At 45.2% G+C, this 21,985-nt stretch overlaps 1 protein-coding gene across 1 annotated transcript; it reads right to left on the reverse strand.

Moving 5' to 3' along the window:
* Nucleotides 1-1,491: 1,491 nt before the first annotated feature.
* On the reverse strand, nucleotides 1,492-18,889 carry LOC120047086 (rho guanine nucleotide exchange factor 37-like). The gene is made up of 11 exons (XM_038992631.1): nucleotides 18,506-18,889; nucleotides 17,895-18,024; nucleotides 16,813-16,960; nucleotides 16,179-16,378; nucleotides 15,893-16,023; nucleotides 15,357-15,461; nucleotides 14,149-14,466; nucleotides 12,296-12,424; nucleotides 9,851-10,046; nucleotides 9,283-9,494; nucleotides 1,492-1,698 (listed from the first exon to the last, which is right to left on the reverse strand). Exons 1-11 carry the CDS (start codon nucleotides 18,887-18,889, stop codon nucleotides 1,492-1,494), a joined length of 2,160 nt encoding a protein of 719 aa, XP_038848559.1.
* Nucleotides 18,890-21,985: the final 3,096 nt, after the last annotated feature.

The raw sequence follows: 21,985 nt of genomic DNA on the forward strand, positions 1-21,985 counted from the left end.
CGTGGCCTTTCCTTAAAATACATCTCAAATTCAGAAACTGCACCATCTTAGAGCCGCATACAAATCCTGTTCTGAGCCAACATGGTAAAATGGAGGTGAATATCTGAAAGGCTGTATACCCAGCTTGACTTTTGTATTATCCAGGCCACACAGACTACTATTCTGCAGCAATCAGCATAACAATGACACTGCTGCACCAACAGAGCAGAGCTGTGCTCCCTTTCAAACTGTTTTTGGCTATACTGAGTCATTTCATCTTCCATAGCTCATTTCATCAGAGCACACGAAACCCCGCTAGGGGTAAATAAATAGAATAAATAAAAAAACACGGCATAGGATTATCCCTGACAGTAGACTTACTGAGCAAACACATTCTCATTAGATAATATTATGACGCAGATAGTGACAGTCAAATTAATTATATATGACAACACTGTTAAGATATGAACATGTTTAGATTGTGCAACATCCACCAGAAGCTTAACATCAATACTGACTGAGGTAATAAAGATGATAAAGCTAAAGCCTACAAAAGCCATCTGTTAGGTGAGAATTGGTGAGGTGCGCCCCCTTGTGGCCAGCTCAGAGAAGACAGATTTCTGCCTCCGTCTAGACAGCCCAGATACAGCAGCAGCATCATGTAACGTCTTGTCTTCTCACTCTGCTCTGACATTTGGACCAATGAGAAGGCGCCGCTAACACTACAAGTACTTTACTATTAAAGCCATGACAACCGAATGATGCAATTGCTTTAATAACAGATGTTTGCTGCCATTTGATATCTGGAATCAAACTAGCTACGCTTCATCCATTTGAACAGGACTTCTCTCATCCACTCTCCCCCTCATTCTTATTTGATCATGCACTCTAGCATTAATGTTTTAGTATGCCGACCTCATTTCTTCTTAGAAATCATAAAACTATTTGCCTGAGCATAAATTGCATTGCTGTCAATGCCAGTGGCAGATTCACAGAGTCAGGGGTTTGTACATATGTCCATCAGTTTAACTGCCAGCGCCAGTTGTGAGAGAGAGAGAGAGAGAGAGAGAGAGAAAGATCCGCTCAGTGGAGAAGCTTTGTCAGGTAGGTAAAATATTCACAAGAACCAATTCCCTTGCCACAGACTGCCTGCTCTCCTTCATCCTCATGCTGTGCTGAGGCATTGCTACCTGCCTGCCAGTCAGTCATTCTCTGTAGGAGAAAGCAGCATTTCACCCCTGGTTCCTGGTGATGGAAGCGGCCTCCCACTTACATGCTTCTAATAGGTGCTGCAGTCGAGGGCTTGGAGCACTCTACATGCAAATGCCTGGTGCACCACTTCACACACACCTGTCATCCAATCCATCACACACACACACACACACCCATCTCTTTCTCTCCCTCCTGTAGATGTAGGCTTCAGTGAGAGCGCTTCTCCTGCTGAGCAGAGGTGCGTGGGCAGCGATGGTCGAGTGGCGTCTAGCACGGACTGGCTGGTTGCCCGGGGCAACCCTAGTGGTAGGGGGTGGTGGGCGACATAGATGTAGGCACCGCTGCCAGGTAGTTGGAGGGCACATACCCCCTCTGTTCCCGTACCTCCACCAGGCTCCAGTCACGGCTACCCCTCTTGTCGTGGGGTTCCAGGACTCTGATTGGTTCCCCCGCCCTCAGAGAGACCTCGTGACTGCTCCTCGCCGTGAAGTCATAGCCTGCAAACACCTGCAACGATACCGCGGTGGACAGACAGAGCAAACAAGGCTTTATTATCGAGCATGGTGATCTAACAGAGATTGAGGTCCTAGCAGCCTAGCCTAGGGCTAATTGCTGTTTTTAAGCTTGGTGGTCTGGCCAACGCCATTAGTAAACACAGCTCTTCTCTGGACAACATGACTTTAGAAAGTTGGCCATCAGCAGGGCATGTAAGTGCAGTTTAGGGCTTCGCTGTGAGGCCTGTGAATGTAGTGGACTTATAATCACCAGCAGTCTCCTCTGCTCACAAAGGCACAGAAATTACAGACTCAAAATGGACGACCCGAGTTGAAGAATTCAAGCCCCAGGGGATTGTCACCTGCCTATGATTAGTGATCATACTTCCAGCGGTACATGATGATGGCTGGCTATAAGGGTATGATAAATGCCTCCCAAAGGTCATGAGGAGAATCACTCACTTTTACAACTTGTGACATTTCTTTCTTCTTAATGCATTTGAGCCAGTTGTGTTATGACAAGGTAGGGGTGGTATACAGAAGACAGCTCTATTTGGTAAAAGACCAAGTCCATATTATGGCAAGAACAGCTCAAATAAGCAAAGAAAAACGACAGTCCGTCATTACTTTAAGACATGAAGGTCAGTCAATCCGGAATCATTTCAAGAACTTTGAAAGTTTCTTCAAGTTCAGTCGCAAAAACCATCAAGTGCTATGATGAAACTGGCTCTCATGAGGATCGCCACAGGAAAGGAAGACCCTGAGTTACCTCTGCTGCAGAGGACAAGTTCATTAGAGTTACCAGCCTCAGAAATTGCAGAACAAATAAATGCTACACAGAGTTCAAGTAACCATGTATACACCAATGTATACTGATGTTTGAAGAGCTAAAACAAATCAATTAATAAAACACTCAGAAGAGGGTTTGAGGGCACTCTGCGTATCAACACTGCTGACAAGGGTAAGCAGACAATTTGGAGTTTTCCACCAAAACCCTCACACACATCTGATAGGGTTTGATTGATGGGCTGCTGTTCCCCCCAATTGCATACACCCATCATCCATTTCCCTGACACAAAGCAGAGCAGGTAATCAGATGTGCTTTAACAACCTGCCACTCAGAAACCACCCACCCCTCACGCTGCTCTGGCCCTCGTGTCACTCACCCGTGTGAACTCGCCCCTAGACGCTAATCCTGGCTCAGATTAGCATTTTTCCCCCACTAATGGTTAAGGGATAGTTCACCCAAATTACACAATTACATTGGTTTCCTTAGCCTGTAAGAAGTCTCTGGACAAGGTATGACATCAATCCATGCTTTGTTTCTTTTGTAATGTTTCCACATGCCAACACTATTTTAGCATTTGTTTGTGCCACAAATGCCGTTCAAGTCATGGCAGTAAATTGTTCACATATCATGTCCAAATCATCCGAAAGTATCTCACGTTGATTGTGAAGCTCAACAAAATCACTTAAAATCAAAACTTTGTCACATGCCCCGAATACAAGTGTAGACTTTACCATGAAATGCTTACTTACAAGCCCTTAACCAACAGTGCAGTTCAAAAAGAGTTAAGAAAATATTTACCAAGTAGACTAAAATAAAAAGTAACAATAAAAAGTAACACAATAAGAATAACGAGGCTATATACAGGGGGCACCGGTACCGAGTCAGTGTGCAGGGGTACAGGTTAGTTGAGGTAATTTGTACATGTAGGTGGAGGTGAAGTGACTATGCATAGATAATAAACAGCGAGTAGCAGCAGTGTACAAAAGGGAGGGTTAATGTAAATTGTCTGGTCACGATTTTATTTATTGTTCAACAGTCTTATGGCTTGGGGGTAGAAGCTGTTGAGGAGCCTTTTGGTCCTAGACTTGGCGCTCTGGTACCGCTTGCCGTGCGGTAGCAGAGAAAACCGTCTATATCTTGGGTGACTGGAGTCTCTGACAATTTTATGGGCTTTCCTCTGACACCGCCTATTATATAAGTCCTGGATGGCAGGAAGCTTGGCCCCAGTGATGTACTGGGCTGCACACACTACCCTCTGTAGTGCCTTACGGTCAGATGCCGAGCAGTTGCCATACCAGGCAGTGTTGCAACCAGTCAGGATGCTATCGATGGTGCAGCTGTAAAACCTTTTGAGGTTCTGGGGACCCATGCCAAATCTTTTCAGTCTCCCGAGGGGGGAAAAGGCTTAGTCGTGCCCTCTTCATGACTGTTTGTTGGTGATGTGGACACCAAGGAACTTGAAACGCTAGACCCGCTCCACTACAGCCCCATCGATGTCAATGGGGGCCTGCTCAGCCCGCCTTTTCCTGTAGTCAACGATCAGCTCCTTTGTCTTGCCCACATTGAGGGAGAGGTTGTTGTCCTGGCACCACACTGCCAGTTCTCTGGGGAGGGGACTAAGTACTCACCCCTGAGGGGCCCCAGTGCTAAGGATCAGCGTGGCAGAAGTGTTGTTGCCTACCCTCACCACCTGGGGGCGGCCCGTCAGGAAGTCCAGGATCCAGTTGCAGAGGGAGAGGTCTAGTCCCAGAGTCCTTAGCTTAGTGATGAGCTTCGTGGGCACTATGGTGTTGAACGCCGAGCTGTAGTCAATGAACAGCATTCTCACATAGGTGTTCCTTTTGTCCAGGTGAGAAAGGGCAGTGTGGAGTGTAATTGAGATTGCATCATCTGTGGATCTGTTGGGGCGGTATGCGAATTGGAGTGGGTCAAGGGTGTCCGGGAGGATGCTGTTGATGTGAGCCATGACCAGCCTTTCAAAGCACTTCATAGCTACAGACGTGAGTGCTACGGGTCGGTAGTCATTTAGGCAGGTTACCTTAGTGTTCTTGGGCACAGGGACTATGGTGGTCTGCTTGAAACATGTAGGTTAGGGACTCAGACTCAGTCAGGGAGAGGTTGAAAATGTCAGTGAAGACAGTACTTATTTTTTTATAACACCTTTATTTATCCAGGTAGGCCAGTTGAGAACAAGTTCTCATTTACAACTGCGACCTGGCCAAGATAAAGCAAAGCGACAAAATTACACAGAGATACACATAGGATAAACAAAAGTACAGTCAATAACACAATAGAAAAATCTATATACAGTGTGTGCAAATGGAGTAAGGAGGTAAGGCAATAAATAGGCCATAGATGCAAAGTAATTACAATTTAACAATTGACACTGGAGTGATAGATGTGCAGATGAGGATGTGCAAGTAGAAATACTGATGTGCAAAAGAGCAAAAAAACAATATGGGGATGAGGTAGGTAGTTGGGTGGGATATTTACAGCTGCAGCGATCGGTAAGCTGTTCAGATAGCTGATGCTTAAAGTTAGTGAGGGAGATATAAGTCTCCAACTTCAGCAATTTTTACAATTCGTTCCAGTCATTGGCAGCAGAGAACTGGAAGGAAAGGCGGCCAAAGTGGGTGTTAGCTTTGGGGATGACCAGTGAGATATACCTGCTGGAGCGCATGCTACAGCTGGGTGTAGTTACGGTGACCAGTGAGCTGAGATAAGGCGGAGCTTTACCTAGCAAAGACTTGGGTATGGCGACGAATATGTAGCGAAGGCCAGCCGACGAGAGCATACAGGTTGCAGTGGTGGGTGGTATATGGGGCTTTGGTTACAAAACGGATGGCACTGTGATAGACTGCATCCAATTTGCTGAGTAGAGTGTTGGAGGCTATTTTGTAAATGACATCGCCGAAGTCAAGGATCGGTAGGATAGTCAGTATTACGAGGGTATGTTTGGCAGCATGAGGGAAAGAGGCTTTGTTGCAAATTAGGAAGCCGATTCTAGATTTACATTTTGGATTGGAGATGCTTAATATGAGTCTGGAGGAGAGTGTACAGTCTAGCCATACACCTAGGTATTTATAGTTGTCCACATATTCTAAGTCAGAACTGTCCAGAATAGTGATGCTAGTCGGGCGGGAAACGATCGGTTGAAGAGCATGCATTTAGTTTTACTAGTGTATAAGAGCAGTTGGAGGCCACAGAAGGAGTGTTGTATGGCATTGAAGCTCGTTTGGATTTTTTTTAACACAGTGTCCAAAGAAGGGCCAGATGTATACAGAATGGTGTTGTCTGCGTAGAGGTGTATCAAGGAATCACCCTCAGCAAGAGCGACATCATTGATATATACAGAGAAAAAAGTCGGCCTGAGAATTGAACCCTGTGGTACCCCAATAGAGTCTGCCAGAGGTCCGGACAACAGGCTCTCCAATTTGACACACTGAACTCTGAGAAGTAGTTGGTGAACCAGGCGAGGCAATCATTTGAGAAACCAAGGCTGTTGACTCTGCCGATAAGAATACGGTGATTGACAGAGTCGAAAGCCTTGGCCAGGTCGATGAAGACGGCTGCACAGTACTGTCTTTTAGCGATGGCGGTTATGATATCGTTTAGTACCTTGAGGGTGGCTGAGGTGCACCTGTGACCAGCTCGGAAACCGGATTGCACAGCGGAGAAGGTACGGTGGGATTCGAAATGGTCAGTGATCTGTTTGTTAAATTGGCTTTCGAAGACTTTAGAAAGGCAGGGCAGGATGGATATAGGTCTGTAACAGTTTGGGTCTAGAGTGTCACCCCTTTGTAGAGGGGGGATGACCGCGGCAGCTTTCCAATATTTTGGAATCTCGGACGATACGAAAGAGAGGTTGAACAGACTAGTAATAGGGGTTGCAACAATGGCGGCGGATAATTTTAGAAAGAGAGGGTCCAGGTTGTCTAGCCCAGCTGATTTGTACGGTTCCAGGTTTTGCAGCTCTTTCAGAACATCTGCTATCTGGATTTGGGTGAAGGAGAAGCTGGGGAGGCTTGGGCAAGTAGCTGTTGGGGGTGCGGACCTGTTGGCCGGGGTTGGTGTAGCCAGGAGGAAAACATGGCCAGCCGTTAGAGAAATGCTTATTGAAATTCTCGATTATCAGGGCCTCCCGGGTGGCGCAGTGGTCTAGGGCACTGCATCGCAGTGCTAACTGCGCCACCAGAGTCTCTGGGTTCGCGCCCAGGCTCTGTCGCAGCCGGCCGCGACCGGGAGGTCCGTGGGGCGACGCACAATTGGCATAGCGTCGTCCGGGTTAGGGAGGGTTTGGCCGGTAGGGATATCCTTGTCTCATCGCGCTCCAGCGACTCCTGTGGCGGGCCGGGCGCAGTGCGCGCTAACCAAGGGGGCCAGGTACACGGTGTTTCCTCCGACACATTGGTGCGGCTGGCTTCCGGGTTGGAGGCGCGCTGTGTTAAGAAGCAGTGCGGCTTGGTTGGGTTGTGCTTCGGAGGACGCATGGCTTTCGACCTTCGTCTCTCCCGAGCCCGTACGGGAGTTGTAGCGATGAGACAAGATAGTAATTACTAGCGATTGGATACCACGAACATTGGGGAGAAAATGGGATAAAATTTATTTAAAAAAAAAAAAAAAAAAAAAAAGAAATTCTCGATTATCGTGGATTTAAAAATCGGTGGTGACAGTGTTTCCTAGCCTCAGTTCAGTGGGCAGCTGGGAGGAGGTGCTCTTAATCTCCATGGACTTTACAGTGTCCCAGAACTTTTTGGAGTTATAGCTACAGGATGCAAATTTCTGTTTGAAAAAGCTATCCTTTGCTTTCCTAACTGACTGTGTGTATTGGTTCCTGACTTCCCTGAAAAGTTGCATATCCCTGGGACTATTCAATGCTAGTGCAGTACGCCACAGGATGTTTTTGTGCTGGTCGAGGGCAGTCAGGTCTGGAGTGAACCAAGGGCTATATCTGTTCTTAGTTCTACATTTTTTGAAAGGGGCATGCTTATTTAAGATGGTGAGGAAATTACTTAAAGAACAACCAGGCATCCTCAACTGACGGGATGAGGTCAATATCCTTCCAGGATACCTGGGCCAGGTTGATTAGAAAGGCCTGCTCGCAGAAGTGTTTTAGGGAACGTTTGACAGTGATGAGGGGTGGTCATTTGACCGCGGACCCATAATGGATGCAGGCAATGAGGCAGTGATAGCTGAGATCCTGATTGAAAACAGCAGAAGTGTATATGGAGGGCAAGTTGGTCAGGATAATATCTATGAGGGTGCCCATGTTTACAGATTTAGGGTTGTACCTGGTGGGTTCACTTGACAGTTGGTCCGCGTATGCTTTGAGTATACATCCTGGTAATCCGTCTGGCCCAGCGGCTTTGTGAATGTTGACCTGTTTAAAGGTTTTGTTCACATCGGCTACCGAGAGTGTTATCTCAGTCATCCAGAACAGCTGGTGCTCTCGTTTATGCTTCAGTGTTGCTTGCCTTGAAGCGAGCATAAAAAGGCATTTAGCTCATCTGGTAGGCTCGCGTCACTGGGCAGCTCGCGTCTGGATTTCCCTTTGTAGTCCGTAATAGTTTTCAAGCCCTGCCACATCCGACGAGCGTCAGAGCCGGTGTAGTAGGATTCAATCTTAATCCTGTATTGACGCTTTGCTTATTTGATGGTTCGTCTGAGGGCATAGCGGGATTTCTTATAAGCATCCATATTAGTCTCCCGCTCCTTGAAAGCGGCAGCTCTAGCCATTAGCTAGATGCGGATGTTGCCTGTAATCCATGGCTTCTGGTTGGAATATGTATGTACAGTCACTGTGGGGACGACGTTGTCCATGCACTTATTGATGAAGCCGATGACTGAGGTGGTGTACTCCTCAATGCCATTGGATGAATCCCAGAACATATTCCAGTCTGTGCTAGCGAAACAGTCCTGTAGTGTAGCATCCACGTCATCTGACCTCTTCCATATTGAGCGAGTCACTGGTACTTCCTGCTTTAGTTTTTGCTTGTAAGCAGGAATCAGGAGGATAGAATTATGGTCAGATTTAGCAAATGGAGGGCGGGGGAGAGCTTTGTATGCATTTCTGTGTGTGGAGTAAAGGTGGTCTAGGATTTTTATTTTTCTCTGGTTGCACATGTGACATGCTGGTAAAAATGAGGTTACACGGATTTAAATTTGCCTGCATTAAAGATCCTGCCACTAGGAGCGCTGCTTCTGGGTGAGCATTTTCTTCTTTGCTTATGGCCTTATAGAGTTGGTTGAGAGCAGTCTTAGTGCCAGCTTCGTTCTGTGGTGGTAAATAGACGGCTGCGAATCATATAGATGAGAACTCTTGGTAGATAGTGTGGTCTACAGCTTATCATAAGGTACTCTACCTCAGGCGAGCAATACCTCGAGACTTCTTTAATATTAGACATCGCGCACCAGCTGTTACTGACAAATAAACACATATACCCCCACCCCTCGTCTTACCAGAGGTAGCGTCTCTGTTCTGCCAGTGCATGGAAAATCCCGCTTGCTCTATATTGTCCGTATCGTCATTCAGCCACGTCTCGGTGAAACACTTAGATGTTTTGAACATGCCAATATCGGTCCAATGACTTGAATGGGATTTGTGCCACAAATGCTAAAACGTTAGCATGTGGAAAAAAACAAAGCATGGATTGCTGTCATCTAGTCTATAGACTGCTTACAGGGTAAGGAAACCAATAAGTAATTTTGTAATTTGGGTGAACTATCCCTTTAAGATTAGGATTGGGGAGGGGGACACTGATCCTAGATCTGTACCTAGAGGAAACTTTACCAGGGAGTGTCACTTACCTGGAGGCAGGGCATGGTCATCGACAGAGTCCTCACGGGCTGGGGTGTATCAGGGGAGAAGGAGTGTCGCCTGATGTCAGGGGTGTAGGAGTGTCGCCTGACTCCTCCAGCACAATCCATGGTAGTGACTGTCAGATGAGGGGACGGGGGAGGGGCCATGGTTACCTGGTGGTAACGCACCAGTTTGGAGGAGGGGACGTATCCTCTTGGACCTGGACACAGATTGTGTAATAGATGATCATAAAAAATGCGTTTATCAATTTTATACAGTAATAAGATACATTATAAACCACATATTATCCAATAACTGATCTAATCTATTTGGATAGATAGAATTAAACACTTACTATGAGTACACAGTCAGCAGTAACAGTAAACAACCATTAGATGTCTCCACTAACTGGTGGTGGCTGAACCAGAATTCTAGTTTGGTATTCACTGCTACATTGAAAGACAACTCAATACATTGACTAACTAAAGGACTGACTTTCCTTTAGAATGTGAAGCAGTGTGTTTTTTTAAAGATCATCCCCTCAAGTGAAAAGGTGAGATATCCTGGAGGTCTTACCCCCTGCGTCGACCAGCCAGCGGCGTCTGTCCCCCCGTGTGTCCATCTCACTGATGATGGCCACCAGCTCTCCTCTGTTCAGGCTCAGGTCCAGGTCTCTAGTCCCCACCACATGACCCGTCAGCTGGTAGATCTTGCCTGAGCCGTGCTTGTCTGTCAGGACCTTCAGACACTTCTGAGACCCAGGGCTGAGAGGCTGGGAGGACACAAATGAACAGAACAGGGGTGTGCTCATTACGCACCAAACAGAAGGGAACTGACTGAAACAGGGGGACTACCTGGATTTATCCAATAATAAAATGCTATGTTTTCACTTTCCGTTGCAAAAAGTTGAAACGTTTTGATACGGGGTGCCCTAATGAACCCATACTGTACGATCAGGAACATAGTTATGCAGCAATCAGGCACATAATTAAGCAACATACAGTAGTTTAACTAATTAGCGGCATCAAATAAAAAAAGTGTATTGGTCGTGTACACAGTTTAGAAGATGTTATAGCGGGTGCAGTGAAATGCTTTCGTTACTATCTCCTAACAGTGCAGTAAAATGTCAAACAAATACACAAATAATCACACACAAAGAAATCAAGAAATGTGGTAACAAATCCAATAGCACTGTAATCCTAATGCAATCTATATACACCTGATGAAGACATACTAACAATATATCTAGTGTACAAAACATTAGGAACACCTTCCTAATATTCAGTTGCACCCCCTTTTGCCCTCAGAACAGTCTCAATTCGTCGGTGAATGGACTATATAAGGTCCTCGAAAGTGTTCCACACGAATGCTGGCACATTTTGTCTCCAATCCTTCCCACAGTTGTGTCAAGTTGGCTGGATGTCTTTTGGGTGGTGGACCATTCTTGATACACACGGTAAAAAGCGACGGCAAAGCACAGCAGCATTGCAGTTCTTGACTCACTCAAACTGGTGCGCCTGGCACCTACTACCATACGCCATTCAAAGGCACTTAAATATATTTTCTTGCCCATTCACCTTCTGAAAGGCACACACTCAATCCATGTCTCAATTGTCTCGAGGCTTAAACATCCTTCTTTAACCTGTCTCCTTCCCTTCATCTACACTGATTGAAGTGGATTTAAAAAGTGGCATCAATTAGGGTTTATCGCTTTCACCTGGTCAGTCTATGTCAGGGGTAGGCAACCCTGGTCCTGGAGCACCGCAGGCACTTGATGTTTTTGATTTAACCGACCTGGAAGACCAGGTGTGTGGAATTTAGGCAATCATTGAACTGATCAATTAGCTGGTCAGGTGTTGTGACTAGTTGGAACAAAATCCTGCAGTTCCTGTAGCACTCCAGGAAGACGTTTGCCAACCCTCTGGTCTATGTTTTGTACACCCAGTGTGTATTAAGAGTGAGCACTCATTAACACTGGTGTTTGTTCGCCTGCTTAGCTTCCCCCGGGGTGAATTGTAAGGTTTATGGCTTTACTATCTCATCTAGGAGCAGCTAATGAAGTGATCCCGTTGCCTTCTAGTGCTGTAGAAATGGTGCCTGTAAGTGAGAGCCATCGCCAGCCACAAACGAGCTACCCATCCTCACTACTGCTGTCATGTATTCCTGTAGATCTGACAGGCGGAGGCTCATTACTATCATATAGGATCCATCGCAAATGGCACCCTATTTCCGATGTAGTGCACTACTTTTGGCCAGGGCCCATCTGTTCTGAGGGCTGCTCACACTGCAGACAGAAAGACATAAAACACAGATTTTATTGTGGGCTGTGTGAGAGGTCTAGATTAGTCTGAGACATGAAACCAGACCCTTTCTCTCTCCTCTTCTCTTGGCTTCTTCACATTCTCATCATTTAAAGTAATGCGTAGTGGTGTGGTGATGAGCCACGCGTTAGCTGGAGTTAAGTTATTACTATTATGACTAAGCAAAATGAATGGCGCTTTATGTTCTAACTGGGGAGGAAAGATAATGGAATTTCCAGTTTGCTATTTATGCATGTTGAACAGAAAATATAGTTTGTGTTTTGTGAGTTGTGAACGTGACATGTCCTAGTGTGTTAGTTTTGACAAATGGCTTATGCTTAGTTACAGTACTGTCCCCTCAGGCAGCACACCTTCCTCAGAACCTTCAACAGGTAAACAGGTCATCTCGGTTAACTCAGAACTAAAATACTGCGCAATTTGATTAGTCGCCCGTCTGTCCACGAAAGATTACTCAACAACTCTAAGGCTAATATAAATAACCATCCCGATCCAATTCAGGATATTCCAAACACATGATGGATTTAGATAATAAGAACATTTACAGTGAATGGGTCTAGTATGAATCGTCCTGCTGCTATTTGACAAGTCCTGTGAGGCTGTGGATGTATACACGCACTGTCCCTGGCGATGTTCCCCGGCAACAAGTCACATCACCACCAACCAAACAACAGATTATAGTGCAGCTTCTGTTGGGACTGACCTGGACAATGGGAGCATTGAGTTGGTCCTCCACATTCCGACACAGACTCTCCAGCATCCTCGCACCCTCCAGCACCGAACACTCTGCCCACTCCCAGAATGCATTAGGCTCCAGGGAACTGTGAGGGAGCTGCAAAGAGAGGTCAGACAAAACAAGTTTAGAAAGATAGTCAAGTTCAACTTCAGCTGCATCTCTGGCCTTAGGTATAGTTCTCACTAATCAATCACTGAAAGTGACACAAGAAAACTGCAACACAACATGCTTAACAATATCCAGTGAATAAAAATGTAAATGCAACATGCAACAATTTCAAAGATTTTACCGAGTTACAGTTCATATAAGGAAATCAGTCAATTTAAATAAATTGGGCCCTAATCTATGGATTCCACGACTGGGAATACAGATATGCATCACAGATACCTTTAAAAAAAGTAGTGCCGTGGATCAGAAAACCAGTCAATATCTGGTGTGATTACCACTTGCCTCATGCAGAGCGACACATCTCCTTCGCATAGAGTTGATCAGGCTGTTGATTGTGGCCTGTGGAATATTGTCCCACTCCTCTTCAATGGCTGTGCAAAGTGGCTAGATATTGGCGGAAACTGGAACACGCTGTCGTACATGTCGATCCAGAGCATACCAAACATGCTCAATGGGTGACAAGTCTGGTGAGTATGCAGGCCATGGAAGAACTGCAACATTTTCAGCTTCCAGGAAATATATACAGATCCGTACGACATGGGGCCTTGCATTATAATGCTGAAACATGAGGTGAAACATGAGGTGATGGCGGCGTTTGAATGGCACGGCAATGGGCCTCATCACGGTATCTCTGTGCATTTAAATTGCCATCGAAAAATGCAATTGTGTTTGTTGTCCAACGTTGTAGCTTATGCCTTCCAAAACCATAACCTCACCGCCACCATGGTGCACTCTGTTGACAACGTTGACATCAGCAAACCTCTCGTCCACACAACGCCATACATGCCATCTGCCTGGTACAGTTGAAACTGGGATTCATCCGTGAAGAGCACACTTCAACTTGCCAGTGGCCATTGAAGGTGAGCATTTGCCCACTGAAGTTGGTTACGATGCCTAAGTGTAGTCAGGTTAAGACCCTGGTGAGGACGACGAGCACGCAGATGAGCTTCCCTGAGACGGTTTCTGACAGTTTGTGGAGAAATTCTTCAGTTGTGCAAACCCACAGTTTCATCAGCTGTCCGGGAGGCTGGTCTCAGACAATCCCGCAGGTGAAGAAGCTGGATGTGGAGGTCCTGGGCTGGCATGGTTACACGTGGTCTGCGGTTGTGAGGCCGGTTGGATGTACTACAAAAATATCTAAAACATTGGAGGCGGCTTATGGTAGAGAAATTAACATTCAATTCTCTGACCACAGCTCTGGTGGACATCCCTGCAGTCAGCATGCCAATTGCACACTCCCTCAACTTGAGACATCTGTGGCATTATGTTGTGTGACAAAACTGCACATTTTAGAGTGCACAAGGAGCACCTGTGTAATGATCATGCTGTTTAATCAGCTTCTTGATATGCCACACCTGTCAGGTGGATGGATTACCTTGGAAAAGGAAAAATGCTCACTAACAGAGATGTAAACTAATTTGTGCACACAATTTGAGAGAAATACGCTTTTTGTGCGTATAGAACATTTCTGGGATCTTTCATTTCAGCTCATGAAACCAACACTTCACATGTTGTGTTTATATTTTTGTTCAGTGTATAATGGTCAATTGCAATGGTCAGCATTGGTCGTCCGCAGATACCCTATACTAAAGTCTATCTTGTTACCCCCTCTAAACCCTTCTACAGTGACTGTGGTGTACCCACTAACCCACCTGTTGGGCAAAGCCCTGGAAGAGCTGCTCCATGTCTGCAGCCAAATCCTTGTGCAGGCAGCTGAAGGCCCCCAGCATGCCCCAGAGCAGGGTGAGGGCCAGGCCATTAAACTGGGGCAGCTCGTTGAGGAGCAACGTGTTGATGGTCTTATAGGTGTTTGCCACCGCCTGCTCATCGTAGCTCAGACTGGGCTTCTCTTCGATCAGCTCGTAGTCAAGCAGCTTGTCCAGGCGCTTACGGATCAGGTTACGAGGCCCCGCCAGCAGTTCTCGAAGGGCACAGAGGGGCTTGTGGACCAAGGTCCTTATCCTCTTCTCCTGGAAATGGAGTGGGGGATGAGGAGAGAAAGAGGGAAATATTAGGGAATAGAGAGTGGGGGGAGGGCGATGGATAGAGGCGTGAGGTCCAGGCAGTGCAATCTGAAGCCTGAAGGACATGTGGGAAAGTGAAACACGGCCATGGGCGTAATTCAATAAAGATGGTCTGTCCGCCCACCCAACTTATTTTCTGATGCCCATTGTTGTAGCATGCATAACAAAGGGGTACTTTGGCTTGACTCACGAATGTAGGAAGTATCCATTGTCTCAATGCTGCTGTGATTTCCTTGTAGCATATAGCAGGCTTCTCACCGTCCATGTCAAGGTCAAACTCCTCCGGTCGACAGCTAAGGAATCTCTGTAATACAAATCCAATTTGTAAGTCGCTCTGGATAAGAGCGTCTGCTAAATGACTTAAATGTAAATGTAAATGTAAATGTAATAGAACGATGGAAGAAAAGATGCCACGCAAACTATATTGAGACGCGGAAAAAAACGCAAACAGAAAACTGAGGTAGTTGTCAGAAATGCATGGTTTATGACAGGCGGTGGCTGTTTGACAGTGGGGAGGGTCTGCATTCAAATAGGTGCGGCAATGTGAAGGAGGCTGAAACCTTCGATTTTCTTACAACATCTTTACATTTTCAAATGCTCGCCACTGAAACATTAGCCAAGTAGTTGTAGTTGACACCTGGTGAGGAGGATTACTGATCCAACAGTGCTCATTATTTAGTGAGAAGAGGATGCCAAGCTAGAGGTGAATCTAAAGGGATTGGGCACTAATTGTATGTTGAGTGGAAAGCCAGGTGTAAACAAAGTGATTCCAATGCTGTCATGGTGATCTTACTCTGGTCTCCACGGGCACAGGGATCAGGTCTACAAAAGCTCACCTGCAGATGGCTGAGATACGTCTCCACATTTTCATGTAGCACGGCGATACCATTTTCGAGGAGATAGAAAAAGCCCTCCAAGGCATCAAACTCCTCATCAACCAACTGGAATTGAACCGAGGGAAGTTATTAACAGAAAATTCAATACATTTTTTACAGAGATTTCAATAAGAATGTTCTACCGTCCATCGCTAAAAAGAGACCGAGCTTCAGTTTGTGACTTGATGAATAATATGTCTAAAAATGTCCGCAAGGGAATACTCATAACCATGTGACATGCCACCAGCATAGTACGTGTCATTGTATTCAACTACTCTCTACATACTTTATGTAATAAATGCTCCCCGGGGTGTGAATCAAGGTTCGAATACAGCGAGACCTTTTAAGAAGTAAACACTGGTCATGTCATGTTATCTCACAGCTTTTTCCATTCCCTATGTTTAATTATTAACCCAAAGGCGCTGAAGAAGGGCGTGTAGCTGCATTTTATGGCTGAGTGAACCTAACATCAGGAACAGGTACGGAAAGTGCCTTACCTTTGGTGCAATCCCCGTCTCATGCTTGATGAACTGACTCAGTCTGGCAGTCTTCTTTGCGATGCTGTGGCTGTTCAGACGGTTTATCTTATCTCTTATGGTCAGGGTTTCCGTCTTCTTGTATTTGTCGGCTGTGATGAGAAGACAAGAAATTCTAATATGGGTGTTCAGAAAAAAAAAAGAAGTGAAGGCAATGCCCACAATCTATCAATACCCTTGGTCTGAATAGTTAAAACCAATCATAGGATTTGATTACAAGAACGTGATAGCTAGCATGCGTCCTCACCAACTTCTCGGAAGCGTTTGTACTCATTGATCCTGCAGTTGATGGCTACGGCGGCGTGGGCAGTCTGCTCCAGGAGAGAGTAGGCCGGGTGCCCAGGGTCTGTATGTTTCATGATGGTCTGGAGGAGAAGAGGGTAGCGAGCGATCCTTTGGACTGGCATCACCAGGAAGAAGCTCAGAGAGGTAGCATTCACCTCTGGCCTGTACACAACATAGTATAAACGTGTCTTTTTCTAGATTTGTAATGTGAGAAAGCTGAATTTTGACATCCGCAAAACTTTTTTTTTTTTTTAAATGGGGTGTGATATTAAGGGCAATTTCAGTATTGTATTTCAATTGGACAATAGAGACAATGTATGGTACGAACAGGAATGCAGAAAGTGAGACAAAAGGTACGTCCATTCACCTCTGGCCTGTATCAACACATATACTGTGACAATACTGAAGGATGGACATTGTATTTCAATCTGACAATAGGGTCAAAGTTAGCCTGGTCCCAGATCGGTTTGTGCTGTATACCCTATTGGGTGTTTGGCATGAAAACGACCATAGATTTGGGGCCAGGATAGGAACAGAAATGCAGTATGGTAGCAAGTACGGTTGGAACAGGAATGCAGAGAAAGAGATAAACATACGCTGAGGACTTGATGACTTTCACCATCTCAGTCCACAGGGGTTCTTTCTGTTTGTAGCTGTTCTCTAACGCTGTGACGTTGCTGTAGTTGGACAGGTACTCCTTGTAAGCCGACTCTATGTCTGTTGATAGACTGAGGAAGGCGTCGCCTGAAGGGAATATGAATCAAGTATTTATGACGTGACATAAATGTACATGTATGCCTCCCGTGCGGGTCCTTTATCCGTTCCCATGGAGCGTTGCTAAGGTGATTTGTCACATGCTCCGAATACAACAGGTGCAGACTTTCCCGTGAAATGCTTACTTACGAGCCCTTTCTCAATAATGCAGAGATTTAACACGTGATATCAATTTAACACGTGATATCAATAGCTTTCACCTGGATTCACCTGATCAGTCTGGGATAGAAATGTTTTCTACACTCAGTGTATGTTTGTCTCTCTAGCCATTCTTGCAGCTTAGATCTCTGCAGAAAAGAGGAATGTTTGAACACCTCGCAGTCCAGCTGCTGAGCGAGGTCAACTAAATAATGGAAAAAAAGGAACTCTGACACACCGGCACTCTTGTTTGCTCTACATTGAAATATAGCAGGGCAAACAAGGTCGCAACAGAGAGGGAGTTTGTTTTTCCCATTATTTAGCTGACCTCTCCAAGCAGCTTGACTGCAAGGTGACTGCAAGGTGTACTGTATGAAGTGTTTGATTTGCAACACCATGGTGGGAAATGTGCTAGTAGGCTTTTAATACACGCAGGTATGTAGTACACATAATGAGAAGCAGCTGGTATCAATAGTCCTGTGAAACAGAGGTGGTTGACATGAGCCTATTCCTGAATAGCCCCATAGAATTAGTAGGTGGGGTGGTGCAGGTGTGAATATATTACTAAGTACCTGTGAGTAAGAATCACTAGGTGTGATAGTGTATGTTTGAGGTGTGAAGGTAGCTCGCCACGGTGACAGTCCTGCAGTACTGCTCCTGTATGGCTCAGTTGGTAGAGCATGGCACTTGCAATGCCAGGAATTCAATTCCCACGGCCACCCATTAGTAAATGATTTTGATAAAAAAATTATAATAATCTGCTTACACAGGGTCTCCAGAAAGAGAGGATCATGGGGCGTGACCTGCTTCTGGTCCAGGAGGCTGAGGAGGCGTCCCGACACATCAATCACCTCCTCTATGTACAGGAACATGCTGTCCAGGTTAGGCAGCTGAGGCTGTGGTGGGGAGGAAGGTACACCATTTATCATAACGACTTTACTTCTCCACAAAGGGCATCATTCACCCACCACTACACTACCCCCTCCTCCTATCCGCCTTTCTATCCCTTCTCTCTCCATTCTCCTCCCTGTCTCTCACCCTCCTCCCTCTTTCCATCCGTCCACCAACATTAGCCCTCCTCATCATTACCACTGGCTGATGCATAGACAGGCTTGCCTTCCAGCCCATAAAATGTGATTTCATCCTGTTTTTACGAGACTCCCATTTTAAGCACAGCCTTCTATTCAAATACATTCGATGATATGATAATTTAAATACCTTCAGAGGCAGGAAAGGAAATAAAGCATGGTGCTTCAAGATAACCATTCCTTAGACATTTGTCTATTGACTTTAGACCCACTAGGGTCCATAGTTTTCCCCGGTCAAGTCAGATGGTCAGGAAACTCCTAGCCCTGTGCAGCAGTGCAGTAGAAGTACCTGTAGTTTCTGCAGGTTGCTCCTGATGGTGCAGGTGCAGACCTGGAGGAGTCTCAGGTAGTTCCTCTCGGTGTAGACCAGCTCCTCTGTGGCCAGGAGCTGCCTCTGAGCCTCTCTCTCAGCCCTCTCCTTGGCTGCAGCCTCCTCAGCCGCAGCCTTCTCTGATGCATCCTCTGCTGGCGCCTCCACAAACACGGTCATCTTTGATAACAGCGAGAGACATATAGGGTCCTCCTCTGTGTCCACTGCCTCACACTCATCCGCTGTTCCCTCGCTCTCCTCCGACCTCTTCTCTTTGGCCTCAGCTCTGGGACTTAGAGAAGGAGTATGGTTTCGGGGAGCTAGGGTTGGGGTAGCTGGCTCAGCCCTCACTGGGCTTTCCATGCTGAGGCTGTCTGTCAGAGAAATAGGGGGTTAGCTCCATGTGGGGCCTGAGGTCTATATCCCACCCAGTAGTAGCAGCCAGTGGCAGGGCTATTATAGTGGGTCTGAATGGCTTATACTCTGCATTGTTTCCTGTCCTTTGAGCTGGAACACCATGTGTTCGCACAACATAGTCCTGCTTTTACAAAGCTGTTGCTACTAAAGCAACTTCCATTTTGAGCAGATTTCAATCAATCAATGTAATAAGGTTTACAGTGCCTTGAGAAAGTATTCAAACCCCTTGACTTGTTCCACATTGTTGTGTTAAAGCCTGAATTCAAAATGTATTAAATTAATTCTTTATCACCCATCTACACACAATACCACATAATGAGAAAGTGAAAACATGTTTTTTAGAAGTGTTTGAAAATGTATGAAAAAAGAAATACAGAAATATCAAATTTAGGTACTCAACCCAGAGTCAATACTTTGTAGAACCACCTTTAGCAGTGATTACTGCTGTGAGTCTTTCTGGGTAGGTCTCTAAGAGCTTTCCACACCTGGATTGTGCAACATTTGCCCATTATTCTTTTCAAAATGTCTATTAATTGGTGGATGTCATTGTAAACAGCTTTCGTACGCTCTTTTTTACTACAAAAACATAGACGTGACATTTTCACATAATTTGTTGATGTTGGGGTGGTGATGGAGATTACATTTCCTTTAAAGATTACAAGCATACCCATAACATGATCCAGCCACCACTATGCTTGAAAAATATGGAGAGCAGTACTCAGTAATGTGTTGTATTGGATTTGTCCCAAACATAACACTTTGTATTTAGAACAAAAAGTGAATTGCTTAGCCATATTTTTAGCAGTATTACTTTAGTGCCATTTTGCAAACAAGGTGCATGTTTTGGATAATTTTTTATTCTGTACGGGCTTCCTTTTCACTCAGTCAATTAGGTTAGTATTGTGGAGTAACTACAACGTTGTTGATCCATCCTCAGTTCTCTAATCACAGCCATTAAACTTCGTAACCGTTTTAGTCACCATTGGGCTCATGGTGAAATCCCAGAGTGGTTACCTTCCTCTCCGGCAACTGAGTTAGGAAGGACGCCTGTATCTTTGAAGTGACTGGGTGTATTAATACACCATCCAAAGTGTAATTAATAACTTGACCATGCTCAAAGGGATATTCAATGTCTGCTTTTTTTTTTATACACATACACTACTGTACCAATAGGTGTCCTTTTTTGCGAGGCATTGGAAAAACCTACCTGGTCTGTGGTTGAAATTCACTGCTCGACTGAGGTACCTTACAGATAATTGTATGTGTGGGGTAGAGATGAGGTAGTCATCCAAAAATCATGTTAAACACCATTATTGCCCACAGAGTGAGTCCATGCAACTTAAGCACATTTGTATAATTATTATTATTTAGGCTTGCCATAAATGATGGTGTATTGTGTGTAAACAAGTGACAAAAAATCTCAATTTAATCTATATAAACTCAGGCTGTAACACAACAAAATGTGGATGAAGTGAAGGGGTGTGAATACTTTCTGAAGGCACTATAGCCGTTTAAAAACGCAGGCACTGTCTTTGACTCATTCATGTTATGGGAATACTGACTAGAAATGTGTGGAGGGACAGTCAGTGCTTGTGGATTCAGCAGCAAAATGACTTGAAAAATGTTGACTTAGCCGTGATTCACCACTGAACAAAAGTTACCAAAACAAAGTGATCTACCTAATGAGTCATACTGTTAATTAATAAGGTGGATAGAAATACAGACATTACATAAATAGACACACCACCATAACAAAACACGTCTCCAGATTACTAGTTTAATAATCCAATAATCCAACATCAACAACAACAACCTCACCTCAGGCTGAAAATATCAGGTTCTCAGTGACAGCAGAAAACAACCATTAAAGCATATTACCTTGAGAAGAGGCCTGGGATCAGACGCAGCAGGGCTCGCGGGCCAAAGGATTGTGCTGCGGTTGTTGCAGTCGAGTGCCTGGCAAACACACCAACATATAGAGACTGGTGTAACTTTCTCCACTGACTCACTCACTAACAGAGCTGTGCCTCATGTGGCATGGGTGTGTGAGTGGAGGCTTGTGGGGGAATGGGGGATGGGAGGGTCAGTGGCATGGGATGTTTGTTGGGGTAAAGTGGGAGGCAGATAGGGAGGTTGTAGGCTTTTAGCAGTGTGGAAAGCCCTGAGCGCACACAGCACATATCCTCTCTGTGCTGAATAAGCTGATTGACTGCAGCAGCCGGTGAAAAGGAAGTGACGCCTGCTCAGGAAGAAGCTCATTGGCTGGCACCCATTCAAGAAGAAAGGCTGGCCCGCCAGTAGAGAGACAGCACCATGCCGATTGATGTTTTCTCACAGGAAACAAAAGCTCAAAGGGAATTCAATGCCAATTGCCACCCAAGTAATTGCAAAGATTTTCCACCTGTAAGAATTTAGAAATATGTGGATGTCTGAGTACAAGACAAACTCATATGGAGTTCACAGTAAATGTTTATCTTGAGGGTGATGAAATGTGTCAGTTATTTACAGAGAAACAATTCAACTAACAAACATTTCAGGCCCAACAAGGAACTCACAAGCATTGAAAGAAAATGGATCCGAGTTGATAATATTGGAACTGGGCCAAGGAATGCTGCGTAAATTGATTAATTAATAGTTCATAGTTCGGTCATCCTTGTGATCACTTGTAGTTGTTAAACAAGTACAGGTGATGATAACTCATTGCTAATTTTACAACAGGAAACAGCAATAACCTTACCCATGTGTTCAAATTTAAATATTCTATTGACCAGGGAGGAAACTTGGATTCCAGGGATAGCAGGATACTGAATGGCTGATGGGTCGGTCCTAATGACCAGAGGATAAAAATATGTTTCAGACTAAATATCCTCCACTCATCACAATTATCTTCCTTTTTACTTAGGTCATGGCCCATTTCAAATGTACAGTATAGCAGATTGTAGAAGAATTACAGTAGGCCTACTACTTCTACAGCAGTAGATTGTAGTACTAGTATACAGTTGAAGTCGGACGTTTACATACACCTTAGCCAAATAAATTTAA

Source organism: Salvelinus namaycush, chromosome 5 (genome assembly GCF_016432855.1).
Source record: "Salvelinus namaycush isolate Seneca chromosome 5, SaNama_1.0, whole genome shotgun sequence".
NCBI lineage: Eukaryota > Metazoa > Chordata > Actinopteri > Salmoniformes > Salmonidae > Salvelinus > Salvelinus namaycush.

What these genes read in the sequence shown, in the direction of transcription:
- LOC120047086 (XM_038992631.1), bottom strand. Translation starts at nt 18,889, where the DNA reads ATGGAAAGCCCAGTGAGGGCTGAGCCAGCTACCCCAACCCTAGCTCCC. An exon ending in GCAACCTGCAGAAACTACAG is followed by an intron (nt 18,025 to 18,505) that starts GTACTTCTACTG and finishes TCCCCACCACAG; the next exon opens with CCTCAGCTGCCTAACCTGGA. An exon ending in TCCAGGGCTTTGCCCAACAG is followed by an intron (nt 12,425 to 14,148) that starts GTGGGTTAGTGG and finishes CTCTCTTTGCAG; the next exon opens with CTCCCTCACAGTTCCCTGGA.